This window comes from Patagioenas fasciata, chromosome 11 (assembly GCF_037038585.1).
Source record: "Patagioenas fasciata isolate bPatFas1 chromosome 11, bPatFas1.hap1, whole genome shotgun sequence".
NCBI classification, from domain to species: domain Eukaryota; kingdom Metazoa; phylum Chordata; class Aves; order Columbiformes; family Columbidae; genus Patagioenas; species Patagioenas fasciata.
The window spans coordinates 12,289,169-12,312,791 of NC_092530.1; the positions used below are offsets into that span (position 1 = coordinate 12,289,169).

The 23,623-nt window shown below is 47.7% G+C and overlaps 1 protein-coding gene across 3 annotated transcripts in view; it reads left to right on the plus strand.

The window, feature by feature from the left end:
• Positions 1–17,985, plus strand: part of GAB3 (GRB2 associated binding protein 3) — a 69,702-nt gene extending 51,717 nt beyond the window's left edge. Inside the window, exons 3-11 of one of the 3 annotated variants that reach the window (XR_011740844.1) lie at positions 3,218–3,434; positions 3,942–4,420; positions 6,968–7,023; positions 8,092–8,347; positions 9,509–9,590; positions 11,218–11,320; positions 12,254–12,367; positions 13,380–14,754; positions 17,429–17,985. Coding sequence is in view for 2 of the 3 variants with exons in the window: in XM_065846612.2 (XP_065702684.1) it covers positions 3,218–3,434; positions 3,942–4,420; positions 6,968–7,023; positions 8,092–8,347; positions 9,509–9,590; positions 11,218–11,320; positions 12,254–12,367; positions 13,380–13,496 (1,424 nt within the window). In the remaining variant the exon portion in view is untranslated. Of the gene's footprint in view, positions 1–3,217; positions 3,435–3,941; positions 4,421–6,967; positions 7,024–8,091; positions 8,348–9,508; positions 9,591–11,217; positions 11,321–12,253; positions 12,368–13,379 lie in introns of all 3 variants that reach the window. The other 2 variants (XM_065846613.2, XM_065846612.2) reach the window with 2 other exon arrangements.
• Positions 17,986–23,623: the final 5,638 nt, after the last annotated feature.

Sequence of the window (23,623 nt, forward strand, 5' to 3'; positions counted from 1 at the left end):
GCTGGGGTGTGTAGCAGGAGGAAGAAGCCCTCGGTTTCTCCAAGCAATGGCCCCACATTGGTGGGGAAAATCACCATGGAGGACCATGATGGTCCATATTTTCCATGGTGACTTTTCTGTCCACGCAAGGCAGAGATTTTTTGGATTGGTACCCACCGAAGCAGTTATTTTGGCAGCTGGACACTCCTGCTGTCTCTCTGGCGAAGGGGAGGGCAGGCACCAAACCTGGTCTGTCTTCTCACTGTTGAAAGTGGCCATGCATAATTTATTCTACCCAGATGCTGTTGTGGTACAACTTTAATGCACACTGATTTGGTTACCAGAAGAGCTGTCAGGGACCAGGATGGTCTGTTAGGAGCTGGCTGCAGCTCCCTGAGCCCCTAAGGTTAGAAAAGGGCAGGTCTATGCTGTCCCCATCCCTCCCTCCTGCTTGCAATGTTTGCCATGTGGTCTGCAGCTCACAGCCTTTCCTGATGGGATAATCTGTGGCTAAACCCTGTGAGTACCAGATGGAGTTCAAGCCTGTTCATTCCCTGTGTTAATAATCCAGAACATCATTAATTTCTCTCTCTTATGCATTGTGGCAGTTTTTAGTTGCTTGGCTGTGTCTTTTTTTTTGTCTTTTTTTAAAATATGGTCAGATGGTGATGTGAACATGCTTTTCTGAGATCCCTATGGAGTTTGCTTGGTGCATATTTGATCATCCTCAGCTTGCAAGACAGCTCTCAGAGTCCAAGATTTGAAAGCAGAATTACTGTCTGAGCCAGCACAATGAACACGAGAAAAGTTATTTTTCAGATAGAAAGGCTGCAGCCCTCAGCTCTGCTTTGCAAATGTGAAACCCCATAAAAGCTGTTCTTTCCAGATGCTCACTGCTGAAATCCTGCTGCTATAAGCACCTGCTCAAAATTAAGCACATGCTTTGCTTAAGCTTGAATTTAAGCATGTGCTTATGTGCTTTGCCGACTTGGGGTCCATCACTGCTCCAGACCTGCAAAGCTAAGGGGAGGAAGCAGCAGTGAGTCAGTACTGGTAGATTGAAAGGAAAGGGGCAGCTCCCTCGCCAGTTTAAAGGGATGAGGTGTGGGGTAGCACAGGGGGAAAAGATCAGATGTTTTACTCCTCTTCTGAGATGAGGATGATGGGCTGAAGCTTGCTGTGGCTGGTGTGGAAGTCTGGATCACCGAAGTATTTTGTTTGTGTGCAGTCATGTTGCTGTCTAACCACCCAAGTCTTGGCAGCTCTCTCCATCCCCCCTGACGTGCTTGCACATACACCTGACACCTCCCAGGGCTGAGAAGTGACTTCAATAACCCAGTGCAGTGTCAAGGCTTCTTGCTGTGTGGAGCTGAGCACAAGGTAGAACCTGACGGAGGATCTCAGGGTATCACCACGCAGGATGCACCCACAGCATGCACACAGATGGTATGGGGCTAGTTCCCAGTATTTCCAGCAAATTCTGGATTTCAGTGTTAGGGAAATATGCCTTCTTGCTATGCTTTGAAAGCATGTTTATGCTTGGTTTGCTTTTATCAGCAGTAGCTGGTTTCTTGTGTTTGCTTTTGCTGCAGGGTTTTGAATTTTGAAGAAGAGTTTTGCAGTTTTGACTCTGGCAGTGTCTGTGCTTCAGCCAGAGAGATGAGTACCCGCTGCCGAGCCCCACGCGTGTCAGGGACAACCGGGGCACCCAGTGAGCACTGCCTGGTCCTTGTGCAGCCCCGGTGATGGAACTGCCATGCAGCAACCTGAAACTTGATTAGAAAAATCATATTCTCTAATTAAGGGCTCGTGCTTCTGGTGCTGCTGGCTGAACTTGCTCCCAGGAGCAGATGCATTTGCAGAGCTGCTCTGCAAAGACGCCCCAGGGCCTTCCCATTCCCACTCCACAGCTGCCCACAGTGGGAAGTCTCACTTGCACTGAGGACTTGAGTTTTGAGTCAAACTGCCCCAAAAGCAGGGCCAGAGGCCATGCTTAGCCCTAAGTCTGTGAGCTCAGCCACCACCCCTTTGTTTACAAATATACAAAGGTTGAGTGTCAGGAGGGTGGAGCCAGGCTCTTCTCGGTGACAACCAACAACAGGACAAGGGGTAATGGGAACTCAGGAGGTTCCACTTAAATTTGAGAAGAAACTTCTCAGTGAGGGTGGCAGAGCCTGGCCCAGGCTGCCCAGAGGGGTTGTGGAGTCTCTTTCTCTGCAGACATTCAAACCCGCCTGGACACCTTCCTGTGGAACCTCAGCTGGGTGTTCCTGCTCCATGGGGGGATTGCACTGGATGAGCTTTCCAGGTCCCTTCCAATCCCTGACATTCTGGGATTCTGTCCCACCTGCCCAGCATCCCCAGCTCTAGTAGGGACAGAGCTGGGAGAGCAGCAGCAGACTTGTCCCTGCTGCCTGGTGGGTGATGCTTGGGCCAGATGGGTGTGAGTCCCTTGGCTGCGTGCTCGCAGTGACAGGCAGCCTTGGTGGTCAGAGGTGAAGCCAGAGCTGAGCAGGTGACCAGCTCTGTGCAGCCCAGACCTGCGCCTCTCCTGTCGCTGTGCCAGAGCGGGGCACTGGGGTGTTACGCCCAGGGAAGGTGTCACTGAGCACAGGCTCCCCTGTGCTCTGTGGCCTCCAGAGAAGCAGTGTCCCTTTCCTCAGCAGAGCCTCCGGCTGGGCAGTAGCAGCTGCACCACTGCTCTCGTGGTTTTGATCTCCAGCCTAGAAGGGCATAAGGAGTTTGCAGACAAGTTCAGAGGTGCAACAAATCTGGCTGCTCCATGAGTGGCCAAGCTCTGTTTTGTTCACCGAGATATAGAAAGTGGGAAGAAATCAATCCCTTGTCACCATTAATTTGAAGTGTTGGAGATTAACAAGTATTTGTGTTAGAGAAAAATACTTGATAAAACAGAGCGCTCTACGTCAGCTCTTTGCTCAGCAGGGGCTGTCTCCATTGCTGTCTGCAGGAGGCATGTTACAGCCATGCAGGGAGTGGAGGCCCCCAGAGTAAGGGATCTGCCCCCTCAGTTTGGCAGCTGACTTACCCAGCCTGGGCAGCAGGAGCAGCTGCAAAATTAGGCTCCCCTTTCCCTAGAATCAGTTTTTTGCCTTGGCCCGCTGCTGCCTTGGGGTCAAACATCCCTGGTAAAAAAGCAAGGTGGTGATTGCCAGGAGAGGCTGTGGGCCAGGGTGAGTCAGAGCTGTCTCTCAGTCAGGGCCATCCATTCTCTTTGCAGGTTCCGTGGAGAGCTTGTCTCACACAACCTCGTCCCCACAGCCCTCGCCGGCTGCCTCCACCCACGCCTCCCGCATCGCTGATCCCTCCTTCTCGGTTGACCATGCTGCTGCTGACGCGTTCACCGCAGAGGAGACCCACAGCGAGTCGGAGTCAGTCTTCCTCCCCGACTACCTCTTCCTCTCCAACTGCGAGTCGGGCAAGCTCAGCCACAACAGGTAGGTCTGGGGTCTGCCAGGTGCGTTGGGCTGGAGCCACCCTCTGCCTGCCCAGTGATGCCCTGGGAAACTGGGGCAAACTGGTCCTCGAGCCCTGCTGCTCAGAGTAGGCTCCTGAGCACAACAGGGGACCATTAGCCTAATCCAGTTTACGGGGGGCTTTTCATAGCACATATTAGCAGTTAAGTGTCATATGTTGGTCCTGACCCTTTCCAGGGTGAATGGCTGGGCACCTCATGTATGGCCTCCCTCAAGATGCCCTTTCTGCCTGCTGCTGCCCGAGGTGCTCCCAAAGTGCCCTGTCCCCCAGCACAACTCAGGGTGGACCTTCCACAGCCATAGGGAAGGGACAGATTTTGTCCCAAACAATGGGCTTCTTGGTTCGTTTTGTTTGGGTTTTTGTTTGTTTTTGTTTGTTTGTTTGTTTGTTTGTTTGTTTGCTGTGCCCTTCCTCAGTTTCAACCAGAGAAAAGGAAAGTGTAGGTCCTGACCTCTGTCTCTGTGCAGGTGTGACAGCTGGTCAAATTCAGACAGATCTCTGGAGCAAACCTCGTCGGACGATGTTTTCGTGGACTCCTTGCAGTCTCAGCCCTCCTTGTACCTTGTACAGCCATCCAGTGCTGCCACTGTGCACCAGGATGGGGCCCCACTGGCAAATCACAGCGCCATGTCCAGAAGCATAGACATTAATGGACCATCTAGTGACCTTTCCTCCTCTTCTCCACTGCTTGGGACGCCGCTGACACCAACCTTTCAGATTGACAAGAGCCAAAATGCGCTGCCCTACGGTGTGACCCAGCTGGACATCCTGTCCAACACGCCCCCGCCGCGGCCGCCCAAGCCAACCCACTTCTCAGACAGGAGAGGGGACGAGGTGGGCAGTGGGGCCCTCCAGAATGGGCATGCAGGGATGTGCCGTGCTCAGGTCGCTCTGGTGCCCAGGAGGATCTCCTTGTCCAGCTTAGACAACGTGAGGAACTGGAAAGGTGAGTGCATTTCCAAGGGCCAGCGATACAGGACCGGTGCGAGGGATAGAGCTGCCCCTGAGCACAGAGTGCGTGCCCAACTCCAGTTGTGCCTCCCTATCCAACCCACTGTGAAATCATACACCACCCAAAGCAACCTAAAATGCTTGTTTCAAATTAGTTGGTGAGCAGGATTCACACCTGTCCCTCACATTGAGCTCCTGCTCTGTGAAAGCCCCTCAGTGCGCACACACAGGCAGCAATTTGTCTGTGATCTCTTCAGGGTGCCTCAATGACATGTTAGTTTTCCATACCCTCTCCAAAAAAGAAAACAGCATAAAAACAAAAATGAAAAGCCAGCCGCTGCATCAGGCAAAGCCCAGCTCTCTAGATCAAAATGTGGGCTTGCACATGGGAAATGCCTTTGTGGCTGTGCTGCTTCCCAACATCCAGTCCCTTCCATAGCAGCAGAGTGTCATTTTGCGGCTTAGAGTAAAGAACAGGAAGCCACGGAGACACTGGGGCTGGGATGTAATCCTGGTTGAACCAAGGACTCTGTGTGTCCTTGAGCAAATCCTGCTCTGTCCTGGCACTTCAGTCAGGGTAGGTTGGAAACCGCTGCAGAGAGAGGCTCTGCTGAAAAGCAGGTTCTGCTCTGAGCTGAGGTGTCTTTTCCATTTGTTCTTGAAACACCATCGTTGCAAACAAAAATAACTGTCAAAACCCCAGAACATCAATGTGTCAAAAAACAGCATATGCAGTATGGCACAGGTTTGTTTTGTGGTGCCACAGAACAGAGGGAGGCAGCTGGAATACCTGGCTGGAAATCATCAAGTATTATATTTTGCAGTGATGTGTCATTTTTGAGGAAGAAAGTGTAGGTTTTTAAGAACAAGCATCCTTTAGACTCCTGTAGTGTGAATGACCAACCAGTGTTATGGGCCACTAGGTCTTCCTCTTAAAGCTGAAGTAAGGAGACCTCTGTCCAGCCTGTTCATCAGTGTACAAACAATTATTGGAAGGTTTTTAGAGAAACACCCATCAGTGGAATTGGTATTTTTAATTATCAGTTATTTCATTGCTCTCTGAAAGGTGCTGCTCTCGCTTCTGCACATGTACTGCTCTAATGCTGTCAGCGTGCTTGAGACAGTTAATGTTCCTCCATCCCAATTTATGCCAAAATGTTTTTAAGAGGATTAAGTGGCCAAATGTCATGTTCTCCTACCATGCTGCAAGGTTATCTCTGCCTGACAGGGGGCAGCAATGAATTAATAAGTGCTGCTATTTTTTTCTTACCTTAAGTGCAGCTGAAACTATTTGGAAGGTTAAACTCTGTGTTTAACAAGAGAAGCTGGAAAAAAGGGAGAAAGAAACTGTTCCTGACCAGCTCCCAGAGTCAGCCCACTTGAGTTATTTGCTTCATTTTTTGCCGTTGGCAGCATGTAAAAGCTGCACAGATGTAATTAACCCAGTGCACAGACAGCGCGTGCTGCTTGCAGCACCATGAAGGGAAGGAGCTGTGCACATGTAAGGCACCCGCGTCCTGGCATCTACCGGAGCGTTGTGCATGAATGCCTTTTTACCAAAATAATAAATAAATGTAGCTGTCCCAGGACAGTGAACGTGTCTATCTGAATATATATCCACACTAACAGTATTGCTCTGTTCTTGTTTAGCACTTTTGCCTTTTATGCTGATACTGCCACAAAGACCTCCAGTTGCAGTGCAGTATTGACATCTCCACCAAAAGCAGGGGCTGGATTAACATGGTTGCAGGGTGTTAAAGCATTCCCGCAGAAAAGCCATTTTCTGCACAGAAAGTAGTTTTCCAGAAAAGGATGGTAGTTGTAAGCAACCTCAGCTGCTGGTCTTGTATGCGCTGAATGCTGGATTTCAGGTTTTTTTGCCTTTTGCTTCAAAAATAAAATAGACCACAACGAATGCCAGCCTGCACAAGGGGACACTGTGACTGGTGAGCTGTTCCCTGGCTCTTTGTTCCCCATCAGCTTGAGCCACTTGCACCACATCAGCATTCCTGGGTGACAAAGAGGGATATTTCTCTCCTACCACTACGCTTCCCTCTGTACAATAACGTGCTTCCCTGGCACCTTATGCGCGAGGTTCCCACATAATTTTCCAGACGTTAATGGATTAATATTCCCTATAGTCCCATTTCATATAATTTCTCCAACTTGACAGATGGGAAAAGAGAGCGGGACTAGAGCAGGAGCGGGGTTTAAATTTTTGCTTTGGTTGCTTGTTCTCCACACCACACCAGTCTTTCTACCCAGCAGCTTGTGTTAGACCAAGCATAAGTTACAGCTGGATTATACATAAACACATTCCTTCGTTTCATCATACTTAAAATAGATGTAATCGCTCTTGCAATGCTACCGATTTGATTCTGGTCTTAAGTGTCATTGGATTTCCTCATTGAGGATAAATACTAGGAGTTATGGAATCTTTATAAAGCTCTAATTATTTTAGGGCCATATGCTTTACTCCAGAATTATCTCTGTATCGTTGGGCTGCCTCATCACATTTTTAATCACTTTTTTTTCCTTGCAGCAGACATGGAAGGCAGTTCCTTAAGAAGTCGGGATAAGAGGCTTAGCTTAAATTTGGTAAGTACTCTGCTTGCATAAATTTAAAACATTGGCACATGACAAACTTCAGAAGACGAATCATTTCACTTCCTGGTACTCAATTGTTCCTCTCCTGTGTTCAGCAGAAAAATGAAAAAAAAATGGAATAAGCACTTGGTTTTGGGCAACTTCTGTACTGCTTCTTCACAGCCACAAAAAAACTTTGAGAGAGGAGGGAGTGGGAGACCACAATGCTGAGCACCCTGTTTTTAAAACAGGTGAAACCAGGTGTGTTGTGAAAAAGGATACCAGTAGACTCAGGAATTAAACTATTGACCAGCAGCACCTGAGAAAACTCCTTATCTCTTGAAAAAAGGGTCTAAAGAAGCCTATCACTTCATGATCCTGAGGGATGTCTCCTCTTTAGGACACAGGAAAGTCTCTGCTCTCAAAGCACTTGTGATTCAGGGCTCTGCCAGTCCAAAGCTTCCTGGCTCAGCCTTTGGCAGACATGGTTATATGTGGCACCATCACACGTCATGCAGCCGGGCTTCTGCCTGCTGCTGAACACTGTTCTGTGTGCGAGATCCTTTGCTGCTTGTATGTAAGTTCAGGCGGTGGACAACTTACATGATTTCTAGTGTTTATTCTCAGCTATCAGAAGTAACATGTATGTCTGTGTATCTGCTCTCTCAGCTTCCACATTGGCAAAAATCTAGTTCATAAGACGTTCTCCGTTCAGATTGGTTTTTTGTATGAAGGAGCCTCCTTCGTTTTATAGGTCAGAATTACTGCTGGGAGAGTTAAGTGCACCCTCACTGAATTTGGAGCAGTTAACCTGCTTAAGTCACCAGTAAGTTTGTTCCTTGTTTCCAGCAGTGATGCGCGAAGCTCAGAAGAGGACTTCTCCAAAGCTGCAGCATGCATCTGAACTTATAGATTTGTCTCGTGTCTTTCCAGCTTGCACCTCTTAGAAAGGGTCACATCAGGACCCTCCTGGCCTGAGACCTGGCACAGATCTGTTGCTCGCTCACCCACCTCCTGGCTTGCAAGGGGTTAACTATTCATTTATTGACCCGTTTATCTTTTCCTCCATTGCTCCTGAAGCCCTGTCGATTCTCCCCGCTGTACTCGACTGCTTCGGACAGCGTGGAGGACAGCTACGTGCCCATGCGCCCCAGCACCTCTCCGTCCGCGCCCGGCTCCGACTGTTCGTCTGACGGCTACATCCCCATGAGCCCTGGCTCAGCCACCTTTACATTCCCTGTTGTCAGCACTGAAAAGCTCACCAGCCCGTTACCTGAGCTTCCCTCAGACCTGGAGCCCCCGCCGGTGAACCGAGACCTCAAGCCTCGTCGGAAACGTAAGCCCAGGCCTAAAATGTATTTGGTGGCCAGGGGATCTTGATAGTGGGACACGAGTGACCTCCTTTGATAGTGTCATTGCACATTTTAAAGTGCTTCCCACTCTAGAAAAGGGGTTGAATTGCTGTACAAGTGACATATAGGCCTGTAGCATGGGATGCATCTGCAGGGTCTTTTGTGAGCAGAGGAAGAGTGTCTGTGCCTACTTTTGCAATCAAAGATTGGGTGGCTGCGTGTGGTGTGTGGGTTCAGGTCCACTGGCTGCAAATCACCAAATAGATGTAGCCTTGGACAGCAGACTAAATCCTGCAGCTCTGAAGTATGCGTGCTGCTGTCTCACCAGCTCCCTGACCTTCCAGGAACAGGACATCCAACACTCAAATACTCAAACTTGATGTGTGGGCTGTTGGTTAAACCTCTGTTGGGCAGGCGCAGCTGTCTTGGTTTAATTAGGAATTTCCTGTGGATGCTTTTACTGATGGTAATTTTCCACTACTGCTTTTCATGGCACCTCCAAAATCTGGGTTGCGCTTCCAGAGGATATATTGGGGACAAAATTCAGCTTTACAGTGGAGAAATTGCCTAAGCCTAGCCTACATTAAAGCTCTTTGAGCTGCAGAGCCACAGGGCTGCTCAGAAATTGGCTCAGGACATGCTATTGTGAAGTGGGTACAGAAATTTAGACCATTGCCAGGAAGCAAAGCAAGCTCAGGTCCTTATTTAAAGGGTTTTGAGAATGAGGTGGAAAAGGTACATGGACTGGAAAGAGGAATGATCTTGATCTCCACGTGTAGGACCTTTTTGTTTAGAAGAGAGCTCAAAACCTGGCTTGACCTGTAGGCTGAACTGGGCTCTCCTCTTGAAGGCAGCATACACAGAGCAGAATTGAGGCAAGCACATGGATCCTGGGGGGCATTTGCTCTCCTTATGCCCATTGTATTTTTTCTGTTATTTTAGGATAAGTTAAGGACTTTGCTTTCTAGTGCTGACTGAAGTGATCATTTGTTACTGATTTCTGTCTTGGTTTTATCAGTCATGTTCTGTGAAATACTCTGTTAATTTATTGCTGTTAATATAAAACTGCTTTTATTTTTTAAACAGTCTGTACTTTTCATTACCTCTGCTATCGGAAATGTAGTTCCTTTTGTGTCTACTTGCAGCACGGCCACCTCCTCTGGACTTGAGGAACCTCTCCACCATCCGGGAGCATGCCGCCGTGACCAGGATGTGGACTGTGCCTTAGTAAGTCAACAAGAAACCTGCTGTTCCAATCTTCTAAGCATTGACATTGTGGAATGGAGTTAAAAATAACTTATCACGTCCCACAAGAAACAGTTTCCTGGCAAAGCCCACAAGCAAAAATTCCCCAGGGCTCCCTCCAGCACCCCCGGGGATTTTGTTGTCTCTAAAAACCAGGGCTCTCTTTTCATGACAGGCAACTCCAGTGCGCTCAGCATCATGCAGTGAAGCTCAGTCTGTTTTGAAGGTTCCTTTTGAAAAGTCTGAATTTGGTCTGCGCTCTGGTGTGGCTTCTGCAATGGCTAAAAGCTTTGCTTGCCTGAATTTCTTTTTTCAAAGTGATAGAGCCATTTTTGTTTCTGAAAATTAATATTGCAAAGGAGAACCAGGGACGATAAAGATATGCCTGACTTGTAGCCTGGGCGTAGAGTTCTGCACCGCCACGCAGCAATTCAGACTTGATCTCTTGGTGTCACCTTTTGTCACAGGAAATAAGTTGTGGGGTAAAACATGCTTTTGGTCCCAAATCCCAGGTGGTGTGAACAGATGATACTTTTGGGCTCCACGGGCAGTGAAAGGCTCATCTTCAAGGAACTCATGAGCTGGGGAGGACTACAGCCTGCTGGCTGGGGGATCTCAGTGCTCAGGGGGGAGCCTGACAGGAGAGGCAGCTGTGCTGAAGGTTGCTTGCAAAAGCCAGGAATTCCCACCAACCTCCTTTGCATACGCAGGACACTCCAAAAAGTGTTTTTTCACTAGCATGAGTGCCAGACAGGGCGTTTCCACTCCCCCACCTCAGGTACTCATGTGGAGGGCAAGAGGGAGAGGAGATGGGCAGTTTCTGAGTTGCAGACCCCTCTGAGCCATACAGTCCAAAGGCGGTGCAGCCCTTCAGCGCTGCCTGCCCGCCCTGCAGCCCTGCCAGAGCCGTTAGTGCTGACACACTGCAGAGGCCTGGGGGGTAGCAAGCCCGGAGGGAGTTTGCATGGTTTACATTAGCAAAACTAAAAAGAAAGTATGCCCGGAACTAATAAAGCAAAAGGAGTTATACTGTTCATGCTGCACGAAGTGGCCACCTGATTTCCTGATAACTAACCCCACTGTGCTGGCTTGCAATAATCTATTCCCAATATACCTCTGACAGATATTACAGAATTTCTTTGTACGAAGGCTGAGTCACAGGCATCCCCGTAGCACAAATGCCACGTGTTCACACTGTGTTCAAAGGCAAACAAGTTCCTCTGCATGCACCTCCAGCAGCTGGTCAATTCACATCCATCTCCAAAATGTGGATACCCGCGCAACTCAGTGACTGCCCCATCGGCACGTATCACCTGATGAATGATATCTGTCTCTGTGCCCCTTGTTGGAGAATTGCTCCAGTGGTTTATGCTTTCTGTCATACCAGAGATGGCAAACCTTGACAAATCCCAGAAAAAAATTAATAAAAAACACTCATAGCAGTATAGCACATGCTTTCTAGAACTAAGGAGTGGTTTTGAACATCCTCTCCGTAAAAGCTGCAGTGCTAGTGTGAGTTTATTCGCCATATGGACTGTGTCAGGCTTTGGCTTCTTTTCAGAGCATCTGTAAGATGCTTCCTTAACCTCTCCTGTGTTTTTCTTCATAGCAATCGAATGAGCTTTATCTCACCAGAAAGAGACGGTATTAATTCAGCAAGAATATTTGCCAATTCAGTTTCCGGAGAAGAGGAAGAAAGTTACATTCATATGGTAATCTTCATTTTCACACAGCCATCCTTTGCTTTATTCTGCTCTGTCACATTGATGGAGAATGCAGAAGTTTGTTTTTGAAGAAAAAATGTTGAGGAGGTTTGTCCTTTGCCTTCTGTTTTTTAAAAAACATGATGAAATGTTTTTAAACCAAAGACACTGGGACCAATTTACGGAGAGATAAGGGAAGCCCTTCTTCTGTTCTGCAGAACTCAGCTGTTCGCCCACGAATGTTGCTGAGCAGTTCCAAGAGATCACAGGGATCAGCCATATTTACATGAGAACTCATTAAGGCAAAGGAAAATGAAATCTTTTCACCTTTTAAAAGTGTGCCTTGCAAAATCTCGCAGGAAATGACAGAAAGCCGTTAGTGTACTTCCTAAAGAAACACACCAAATATTGTGCAGAAACAGAACTCCCATTAAAGTCTCATTGCTTCTGCTTTGGCTGGTGGCACTAACCCCACTTCCCATCCTATGAAAGCAGAACATCTGGCTTTGTGGCTTCTTTTTCTTCATTCACTCTGTACCTATATCTTGTAAAAGATAAGAATCTCAGTTTCCTTTAAATTTTAGGTGGAAATGGATCTCAAATCCCTTTATCTGAGCCAATGTCTACAGATTTGGCTCCATAGCAAAACCCTGACAGCGGTGGCTGTAGGAACGTGTTGCAAAACAGACCACAATCTCCATAGCCATAGTCTCAAATTTTAATCCACACCTCTGCTAGATCAAAGTCTGCTCAGGAGGGCAGTTCTAGTTGTAACTACTCCCCATTTGGTTTTTCTTGTCAAATGAAACCTTCCATACAGTTGTGTGCTGACCTTCCTCGCTCATGTTCTGCCAGACAAGTCTCCCACTTCACAGTTGTAGCCCTGTTCCCTTTTGGGATCATGTTTTAAGAGCATTAAAAGTTTCTCTTCTTTCCCAACAGGAACACAGACAGGCAACATCTCCATACAGTGGTGCTTTTCCATGGACAAGGAAATCTAACCTTGATTACTTAGCACTGGATTTTAATTCTGCTTCCCCATCCCCTGTACAGAAGGTATGAGTCATTTGAAAGACCCCACAGCCTCCTCTCTTTTTGTCTGCTGGGAGGAAAACAAGACAGAGACACAGACTCTGCTAGGTGCCCTAAGTATCATGATGAAGCCAGTCATGTTTCCAGCTGACTGCGTTTGTGGCAGATGCAAGATTAATATAATAAAAGCATTATTAGGGTGAAGACAAGGTGTCCTCAGAGTGACTCATAGGGATGCCATCAACAGGAGCTCAGCAGAGGGCACGAGATTGGGCTGGGATGTGCAGCCGTGAGGGCTCGTGGGCAAGCCTGTAGGCGCTTGCAGGATCTCCGCATGCTCTTTCATTTTCATCCAGTCTCCACAAACCCCTTCCTGCTAGTTTTTCTCCCAAATCTTTTTGCAGTAACAAGTTCGCAGCCCATGATAAATTCATGGGGTGAAACTGTACCATCTCTTGTAACATGGGAAAATGTGCATCTTCATTCTTGCATCACCAAAAGCATTTCAGTTTCCTGAGCAATGCTGAGTAAATACATTCTTTGTCCGAAGAGCTTATAACCTGCCAAGGCAGTGCGTAGGTACCATTGCAAAGCAGCAAACTGTTGCTGGTTTGGGCAATTTTATGTCCTGTGTATCGTTTTCCCTATCGGCTAATACTCCTGGATGCAAAAGACTCAAGACTCCTAAGCTCTCTTAAATTTAAACCTTCCCTTTAGTTAAAATGCAGTTCGGTTATCCCTGCAGCAGGATCAATTGGATGGCAAGAGAACAATTCTCTGCATGGAAATAGCCAGAACAGCGCGTTTCCCTTGCTCACTGTGCTGGGCTGAGTGACAGGGTGACAGATGGATAATTATAGCTCATGCAGGCTGTAAAGCAATGCATTTGTCAGCTGATGTCACTGTGAGCTTCAAGGTGAAGTGAAGCAATCAAGGCACGGGGGAGAGGGAAAACAGAAAATCAAGCCAAGTTTCACTAGCATCCCTGGTCAACCCTAAAATTGTTTACGTTGGTTTTTTCCTCTTTCTCTCACAGAAACCTTTTCTCTCAGAAGAGCAGAGAGTGGACTATGTCCAGGTAGATGAACAGAAGACTCAAGCTTTACAGAACACTAAGCAGGAATGGACAGATGAGAGACAATCGAAAGTCTAAAGGAAGAAGATTTGGGATCTGGAGGATTTTTTTTTTTTTGCACTGGAACCACAATGTTAATGAAGCAGCTATCACAGTAGAGTTCAAAGGCAGAGCGAGCTGTAAGACATTTATGGTCTGTAGAGGAATGGTGTTTTTAATGGAAACCTTTGATTTCAGCTGGAAATAGTATGTTGAGTGAGTGGTTCACTGATGATTGAAGTAATGCATTACCCCTTTTACTGCCCTTTCCAGTAAGCTACAAGGTACCGTTTTCTGGCATGATTCTGCAACAAGTCATACACTTAATGTTAACAAATCCACTACATGTTGCATTAATATAGTTAGTCCTGCCTTTTCCCTCTGTTGCATAATTCCTGGTTGCTAAAGCTATTTTCTGATATTCCTACAAATATTACAGATGCTCAGAGCGCATTTATGGCAGCGGGCGTCTGACAGGTATTGGTGACTAATCAACTAAGGGCTAAAATACTGAAACAATAAAAAGAACTTTTTTAATATATAGTGCTTAAGCAAAGCGAATTTTGGAAAATATTTTTCCCCCGGGTTTCAAAGGCCTGACTCTGAGCTGATGCTGTCAGAAACTCAAACCAGGACTCTGCACCGATGAGGCTGGAACGCAGGGTCTTTGACCCTCTGGACGACAGTCATCGTATTAAGCTGCTTCTCTCCATTGTGGCTCGTGCTTGTCGCCTTTCTGTCTGACTCCTAGTGATGTTTTCTCCCCTGTTTCAAGGAGTGTCTTCAGCACAGCACAGCACAGCTGCTCCTCTAGCAGGAGGCTGCAGGCACACAGCTCTTGGCTGGCCAAAAAATAGAAATGGAATCTGTGAGCCTGTTTCTGCAAGTCTTGGGAGAACTGGCAAAGGATCAAGAATGTTTTCATCTGAACTGCAGAAGAAATGCCATTGGAATTTCTGGTAGCAGTCGTCAAACCGATTGTTTCACTAGATCCAGCCCCAAAAGAAAGAGAATTAGGAAGTGCAGCTTGCTCTGAGAGAGGCCAGCAGGCCTGCCAAAGTAAAACAATGTGCTTACGCGGCGTGAGGACCTCTGGGTTCAGGAAGTTTATCTACCTTGGGACTTGCTACAGGCACTATCTCAGGATCACATATGTGTATAGTTTATAACATTTAACTTTAAAAGCTTGGCTGCAATCTTTATTTTAAGGTGGCACACAGCCACTGGAACCGTGGAAGTATGCAGTCCTGCCGGGTGACCCACACTGGATTTGGTCTTGCAGGCTTTGCTCAGGCGGGTAAGTCCCACTCAGCCATAGGAGGTCTGGTCCTGTCAGCACAGACAGAAAGGACCCTTACAAAAATTTCCTCTTTGAAAGCACCAAGTCTCTGGCCTCCCTTCACGTGCCTGTTGCTATCGCGTTGTATTACTGTAATCTGACATCACGAAAATGCTGATTTACCAAACAGAGGTTGTAGAAATGTCATTGCAGAAACTACTGACATTTTGAGGCTTCTGCTTGCTGTGCCCCATGTACCCATTCTGCTTCAGCCATATGGGCGCTCTGGGAGGCCAAGCGGCGCTGTGGCCGGCTGGGAGAGGCAGCGTAGCTGAACAGAAACACCATTTTTCTCCTACCTCAAGAGAGCTGAAGTGCTTGCAAGTCTCGCTGCTTCTTTAGAGTGAATACAAAGCTGGGGATCCGTGGTGACCAGGCTCTGGTTAGCTACCCTGTGAGAACAACGAGCTTCACCACTGCCTTTATTGACTCTGGGGCAAACCAGGCACCCAGGCTGGCAGCCAGAAAGTGTCCTGGACTGGAGCTGCTTGGAAAAACAGGGTTCATACTGCAGATAGCTGACTTGCTGTGTCCTCCTACTCTGCTCCTCCATCCCCCGCGCAAGGCTCTAAAATGAAAATTAATGTTCATAAAAGTTTTTTAGAAGAATTCGGACTTTTCTGTATAAATCTTGTCTGTCCGGTGTGAAACTGAGTTTGATAAAACCCAGTTGTTTTGTCCTAAAATTGATTTAGGAGAGCTCTGAGCAACTGTGCCCCGGGTGTGGTGTTGCTGGAGGGGAAGTGGGTTTGGGGAGAGGCCGTGCAGAGTTGCGCCTGCACGGAGCTGTTGCAGGGAAGGGCCACCCTTACAGACACACTTGCATTTCTGCTCAAAAGAATTGCCTTTCTTTCAAGGTGTGCCAGTAATACATGTCACTGAAAGCTTTTGGTGCGTGCTGCAGTACTGAAGGAGTTAAAGACCAGTAAAGACATGGATTGCAGTAGAGGGCAAAACATCCACAAAGGGCAGGTAAAATTATGCTTTGCTACTGCAGATCCTAAATTGCAGAGTGACAGCCTGCGATGTGGATTGCAATAGCATACAAATCAGCTCACGTTTGAGTGGAGTGTTTATTTTCATGCTGTCAGAAAATCTTCTGAAGTGGAAAAACACCAGGTTATTGAAGATAACTGACTTGCTCATTATTCTAGTTTATTGTGAAAATATTTAAACTTTGACAAACCTGGCTAAGGGATCATTCAGAAGTTTAAATAAAGAGTTCGGGGTTTTTTTTCCCCCTAAAAGGACATAAACATGTAGTTCGAAGGGGACTGCCCTTAGATCAGAATTGCCTCCTTCAACTTCTACATGTCCCCTATTGGTCCCCACTGCTCTCTTGATCACTGCTGCTCGCTGCTTTCTAGCTTTCAGTTGTTAACTGAAAACTAAGTTTGGGGCTTTATTCAGCTTTTTAATTTGAGTTGGGTTTTTACTTGTTGTTCTGGGGTCTGTTCTGCATTCTTAAGTTTTAAAAGCTGAGCAGTCCTCCCCCAAGGCTTTTACTTTTTCGTTTTAGTCAAATTCCACAATGTTCCACAGAGCGTAAAGAGGAGGAGGATGGTGGGAGGATGGCAAAGGCCCAGTCTGCTGTGGCCACCAGTCATTAAAGATCTTGGTGTGAAAGGAGCCACAGCAGCCCCAGCTCCAGCACATGACTGACGTGCCTATGGGAGACCCCTTTTACAGAGCAAAAAGGAGTCTGTTTAATCAAATCTGTTCTTAAATACTGATCCCTTGGCCAAAAATGAAAGAAAATCTGTGAAAGCACCTGAAAAACAACCCAGCTTTTGACAGCGTCATGTCTGAAAATCTAGCCCAAGCAAGAGCCCTTGGTTGGCGCTGGCGCCGGGGTCAGCCAGGCGCACTCCTGGTGGCATCTTCTTTTCGCTGTGGGTCTGTTATGTTGTTATTTGTATGTATTTCTTTAGAAATTGTCATGAGAGCTGATGCGGAGGGAGGCTCTGCACCTGAACGAGTCTGGGGTGGCCAGTGGTCCCTTAGGAAGCTCTTGTCTCCAGGGGGAGCAGGTGTTTCCTGGCTCAGGATGTCATGCCTTCTCCACCACCGCTGGGGTTTCTTCTTTGAAATGCAGAGGAGCGCTAAGCGAGCAGAATAGGTTTTGCTTAATTGGAAATGTCACTCTGTGGAGCTGCCAGATGAAGCTTGGTTGCAGGATGGTGTGGAAAACACACATGCTGAATAGTTTCAGTCCGTGGTTATTGTCGGGGTGATCAGCTGGGTTCCCCCACTGCGGGCACGGCTGGTGTGGTGGAGCCGGGGTGTCAGCACCTGCGTACGGGAGGGAGGAGATCAGAGGTGCCAGGGATCTCTTTTACCGACATTATCTGTGGCCACTTAATACAAAAGTAGCCTATGTCAAACACCTGCTTGAAAACACTCTAAAAACCATAAAGAAATCAATCTGATCTGAACATCCTTCCTGGAGCGAGTAGGATTTCAGTACTTACCAGGACTTACACGTATTCCCGAAGCCTTTACTCTGTTCAGGTTCAATGTAGCCTTATTCTGCAGTTTTTCAGTTGTCACACATTGGAGTGAGGTGCAGCAGGATCCAAGACTTGTTTGCATTTTGAACTAAGCTGAACCATTTATAATTCCTTTGTTGCAGGAGGCAGCATTAAATTCCTTACTGGCAGACAGGAACACTTTACCTGAGAAATGTCAACAGCCGTTTAACTGGAGCCAGGTGTTTCCAGCCAGCTCATTTTTGCCAGCGATAGCACCCGCTCTCTACCGTTCAGAGGTGTAGATTTTGGATTTGCATTCCCTTGGAGGGATTCAGTGGTTTGGTAATTCAAAGACCATCAGATGCTGTGATGAGAGAGAAGCACAGGGCAATGCCTTTCCTTTGTTCCCCCGTTACGCAAAACTTGCTCAGGTTAAAAAAAAAAAGCCACCAAAATAGCAGACTTTTGCCATGTCAAAGCCAGAATATTTTTTGTTCAAATAAAAAAGGACTTTTGTCTTGTGCAAATGAAGCATTATATGGTCTTTTTGTATTTGTAAATCTGTGGGGAAGCATTAAACAGTCATCTCTGTTACAAAGGAGTAAGTCATTGATAGAGGGAAGGGGCTCGCCTTCCTGATGTTTCATTGTATGTTTGTTGTATATATTTGCACATTAAACTGTGTATTTTTTTTTCTAATAAATTAATATAAACTGTAGCTGTGATCTTTAGTTATTCTGTCAAGTGAAGGTGCTCATGGAGAAAACTCTCAAATTTTCCATTTAATGGTTTTTCCACTTTTTAAACTTCTTAGTAAGCTGTGACTTGTTCATAGAATTTATTTAGATGCAAATTCAAACAAATTTGCAAGCAAATTTCATACACCTGTGCATGAGGAAGCTGCTTTGCAGGTGACTTGAGAAACACGGAAGGATGAACTTGTGGCGTTGAGTCGTGTCTGCATTGTCATGGGGCTGGGGGAGTTGCAGCCCTGGCTCCTGCTGCTGCTGCAGCCAAGGGGCTGCAAGGGGCCGTGTTCACTGACCAGAGTCAGAGACCACAAGCACGTAGTTGTTCAGCATATGGTCAGGGCTCGGATACAAACACTAGTTGTTATTTAACCTGATCCTTTAACTGCTCTGTGCTGAGGACTGTAGTTGCTGTTAATGTAATTTCCATGTGCAGTGAGCTGGGGACGTGGGATCCTTTCACTGTGCGTATCGTGGGATTTTGAAGATAAAACAAGGCAGTTGGCGGGAACAGAGCTGAGCGAGCCTGGCTGCTAACAAGCAAGGTAGTTTGGGAAATAGTTTATTTATTTATAGCTTCAGGCAAGTGTCGCTTTTGGATCTGTGTGCTTCGTAATCCTGGCTGGATACCTGCTGTGGTGAATTGAGGGACTTAGAGTGCTTAGACAGCCATTGATGGAAACTTGGCTGCAGGAGTCAAGCAGCACAGACACATGTAATTTAGATAAGCCTGCGCCTGAGGGATGACACAAGGGAACTGCCTGACATTTTGTGTTCAGTCTTACAGGGCGGGCAGGTTGGATAAACAAAAGGTCAGATGAACAAAAGGTCAGATAAGGTCTGGCTGGCTGTTGACAGGCTGCTTCTGTGTCCTCTCTCCAGCGGGCATAGTAACGGCCCCTTCAGCAGGGGGATCTCCCCAGAAAAGTGACCTCCGTCCCCTGCCCCAGCTCCCTCGTTGGGAAGCCAACCGTGCCAAAGCCACCACTGCCCCTGCTGCAGTGGTCTGACATGTCCCCTCCTTGGGCCATTTCCCAGAGCTGGTTGTCATGGAGGTGCCAGCACCCAGAGCATCCCTGCAGGCAGGGACAGTCCAGCCTGTGGGAGCCAATGTCCTCTGAGCTTGTGGTCCAGAAATTGGGCTCTGCGAGTAAACGGGGCTGAAACCAAGCTGTCCGAGGCTGCACAAAATTCAGGAAGCCCTCAGGCTTCTCACTCCTCTGTGCAAAGTACTTTGGTGATAATAAGGAGCAAAAACCTGACAGCAAAAACTCTGAGTGTGTAAGCACTTGGTAGAGGTTAGCCCCTCCATCACATCCGCAGTTTCAAACCATATAGAACACTGAAGCACAGAGCCGCAGAGCAGCCGGCCAGCTGCCAAACCTGGGTGATGTTCAAGGGGTATGAAACACAAACTCCTCCAAAAAGACAGTAATTCCCTATCACCTGGTGCTTTTTGCCTCTTTTAGTTAGGAGTGCAATTGCTTGAGTCTTTTTTAGCCTGCAATGCTCAATAGAGCACTACCTCAAAAGCAGGCACTCCTATGTAGTCATGTTCGCGCTGGGGACTGTATGAACACAAGGATACAGATCTTGGGCCACAGTGGTGATACCTCATTTCTGTCCAGTAGATCTCCATGAGCTTTGGCGAAGGGACCTGTACTTTATTTGTGATTTTTCGTGTGTGCTGTGAGGGACACTGACTCCCTCAGGGGTGGTGGCTGCGACAGAGACAACACCTGGGTCTGGGTCTTAGTCCTGGCCTTTCACCAGCAACTAATGCAGGCTGCACACTGTCTTTTGACAGTGTGTTTTGCAGATCTTAAGATCTGAATTTCCCCATCAAACAGCATCTAAAGCTCCTCTTTCAGTTGTTTAGGCCAGGGAGTGCAGAGGGACTTAGCTCTACCAGTTACACATATTTATAGGAGTGCACTGGGTGTCAGCAGCACCACATCCCGTGCTTAAACACAAAGGATGCATCTGGCAGAGGCTCGGCCCCTTCCCACCTGGAGAGCTGATCCCAGGCCCTGTTGTAATGCAGGAGTGAGCAGGGAGCGACCCAACCTTTCATTCATTGTCCTGTTTTGTTCTGCTTTGATATTTGATTTTCCTTTCACATCCGATTTTAGCATAAGCTCATTGTTATACAGCCCCAACATTCCCAGTTCTGACAGCTCGGTGATCTCAGCATTGGCAAACTCATCACTGTGTAAGAGCCAGAAAAGCCCTTACTCTGCTGGTGGGCTCTCATTGAGGGCTTTAAAGCTTAATGCAGTTTGGCGGTGTTTTCCTTGCATGTGTTTGTGGTGTTTGTTGTTGCATTTTGGTTTCTTCATTCAAAAATGTTCAGTGCTCAGCTACATGGAAGTGCCTCTGACTATGCCACTATCTAGAGATGCCAAGTTTTGCTGCTGCTGCTATTTTTTAGCTTCCTTCTGCACATGAACAGCACAGAGCAATGGAGAAGACCTGCTCCGTACTTTTTCCCCACATGGAAATAAAGGCAGATCCCTCACAAAAAAAGCAGCAGTCCCGCTGCCCACGCCACTCTGCAAGCGGTTCAGCTTTCTCTGGGAAAGCACAGAGAGTTTTGTAGGGTTATGGGACAATGGAAAAGGCAAAACATCAAATGAAGGGAGTACCGGCAGGTGTCTGCCCACACTGAGGGAGGTGCTAGAAGGTAAATATAGCTTTTACCTTCACGTTTCTAGATCAAAGTTCAGGATGAGCTTTCGGTGCGACCTTTTGTACAGCCTGAGAGAGACAGTTTCTCTGCAGAGAGAGGTGGAGGATTGAGCAACAAAGGGATTCATAAAACCTCTGAGGTCTCAGTCACCCTGTGGTCTCCCTGGTTTGTATTAACGTAGCTTTTGGGAAGCAGCCAGGCTTGCCAGACCAAGGGAGCTGAGGTTTCCAGCAGGAGTGCTGGTGGGGTTTGGGTGCCTCCACCGGTGGGGCATCCAGCTGCGATCCCCTTCCACAACCGGGTTTCAGAGGTGCTGAGATGTTCCCCTCCAAAACCGAGGTGCCTTAGGGTGTGCCCAGCCAGGGGCTACATTATTGTGGTGCGGCAGCCCCAGGAGGGCTGCAGGGACACACCGACCCTCTCCCATGTTCTTCACTGCCGCTTCTCCTGCCAAGCAGCCTGATGCCCCACCAAACCCTGCAGGGCCCCTGTGGGACCCTGAAAATCCGGACTGGCAGGGCTGAGAGACCTTTCCTTGGCCCCACGCAGTGCTCCGTCACTCACATCTTCAGATATGTTCTTTCAGACTACAAACTATTTATTTTGAAGCACTGAACAAGCCCAACATACTGACGCTGGTAACTGAATATCCCCAAAAAGGGTGAGGGCTTCCCAGCAGAAAATGTGTCTGGCCTTTGCTGTATATTTTATCCACGAAGATGAGACAGTCAGCAGGGTAGTAGGAAGGCTGTTTACAATTCAAAAATAGGAGATGTCATTTTTAAAGGGTTTTTTTAAAATACAAAATGGAAGATTCATCACTTCTTTGGTTTTACTTCCTCCACAATTAGTCAGAAATCGTCAGGAAATGGCACCAAAGGAAATCCGTCCTGTTCTGCCTGGTCAGCACCAGGAACGTGCGCAGCAGAGGACGGCGAGGGGGCTCTGGCTCTTCCCAGGCAGAGCCCAGTGATGCAGCAGAGACAGCTCGGGAGCAAACTTGCATGACACGTGAAGTAAAAATGACAGGGAGACAAAATAAAGATGGATTTCCACAATCAGCACAACCAGAACCTGATTTGTACACAAAATGAAATGTCAGTAATTTTCTTTCCATGTTTACATGTAGGACAAAAGCTTCTTTTGCCATCCATACACATCTTCAGACTTTGATTTTCACTGAACAGCTCTGACTGTTAAAGGGTACACAAGGCTCACCAATAGCTGTATTGCTATTGCAGACCCTGTGCTCCTCTCACTAGTGACCACACCGTGACTCTCTCCACAACCTGCAGCTGGGCTGGCTCTAAAAGGGCTTGAATGTTGTTATTTACCTCCAGCCTCTCTGGATCACGTTGGGAGAAAGGGATGGTTTGATGTTATTCCATCAGGTATGGTAACCTATATACTTGTGGCTGCAAAATTGGAGACACCTAGGCGACAGCACCATTTTTTTTTTCCATTGGCAGCATAATGTTAATCCTCCTAATGACCTCTAGGTAACTTCACTGACCACAGTTATTCATTGAGAAAATAGAGGGAGGAGTGTGTGGAGTAGCTGTTTTGTATCGAGGGGAGGTGAGAAACAGAGACGTGCAGCAGTACGGAGCAAAGAGCAGAGCAGCTCTATCTATGAGGTTTGTTTCAATCCCATGGATGAGACACTGCATGGAAAAGGTTAAGTAGGTGAACAACCCTAAATTCAATTTTACAGGTTAGTACAAAGTCTACATCTTTTCTAGAAACAGAAGTTCTTATTCAGAACGCTATACCTTTATTAGTTACTCTACAGCAGTGAGGAAAATGTGCCAGGTAAGGCAGCGAAGCATCATTCAGTAGCTCTTTGCATCACCCCTTAGCTCTCTGACTCGTGCTCCCCAGAGGAGGCGGCTGTGGCCAGGCTCACCCTCAGCCTCCTCAGCGTCCCAGAGAGCAGAGCCTGACCATGCCGGCACGTCCCCAAGACGCTGCAAGACAGGTAAAGAAAATAACCTTTACAGGGAGAACAGCAGGTGTGTGCCAGCCCTGCAGATACATATCCAAGCGGTCTACAAGCAGAAAGAGGAAACAGCTTTGAATCGTGTCTTGTGTTTATCAGGGTTATTTTTCCTTATGGGTGCCCTTGATCCCTCTTCCCAGACAACTGGCAGGTTCAAGGAGCTCCATGGCACAAGGAAACCCCCAAGGTCGTTCTGCTGGGGAAGACTCAGCAGGTCTGGCCGTGCCGTGCACAAGTCCCACACCTGGCTGTGGGGATGGCTGCGTGTGCCCACCAGCTCTCAGTACAGGTCATTGGCTTTGTTTGACACATACATAAGCTGTCACTTAGCTTGAAAGCCCTGTGCAAGCTCTTCCTGCTGTGTGGATCAAGAGGACAAGACATGCAGCTGCTGGCACCTTCTCCCTTACTGAACACCCAGGGGAGACTCAGCCTTGTTCCTCGGGGGAGGGAAACCTGCAGCCTCAGGAGGGGGCAGACAAAATCACACTCAGCTGCAAGTTTTGCCTACAGATACTGTATCTTAGCAGCAGTTAGGGTGTGCTTTCTCAATATCCCCTACGCAATAATAAATGGTCAAAAAATACTTTAAAAATCAGATTTCCATGATAATTCTGAGAATCGCACCACAGCCAAGCGGAGTCCTCTGCCTGGAAAAGACTGACACAAAGGCTTCCCAGAGCTGCCAAGCAGCAGTCGGCATAAGACAGGATCAGTAACCACAGCCCAGGGTTGAGCAACCTGTTTGTCTAAGCGCAATCTGGCCACTTCCCGGGGCGGTGCTCGCTTCCCCCTGCACCAGCCAGCCCAGTACAAAGGGCCAAGGTCGGGGCAGGTGGGGGAAACCCAGCCAGAAAAACTGCCAGGCATGGGGTGAGACGGTGCGGGGCAGAAGCAAGTCCTACCCTGCTGTGCCCAA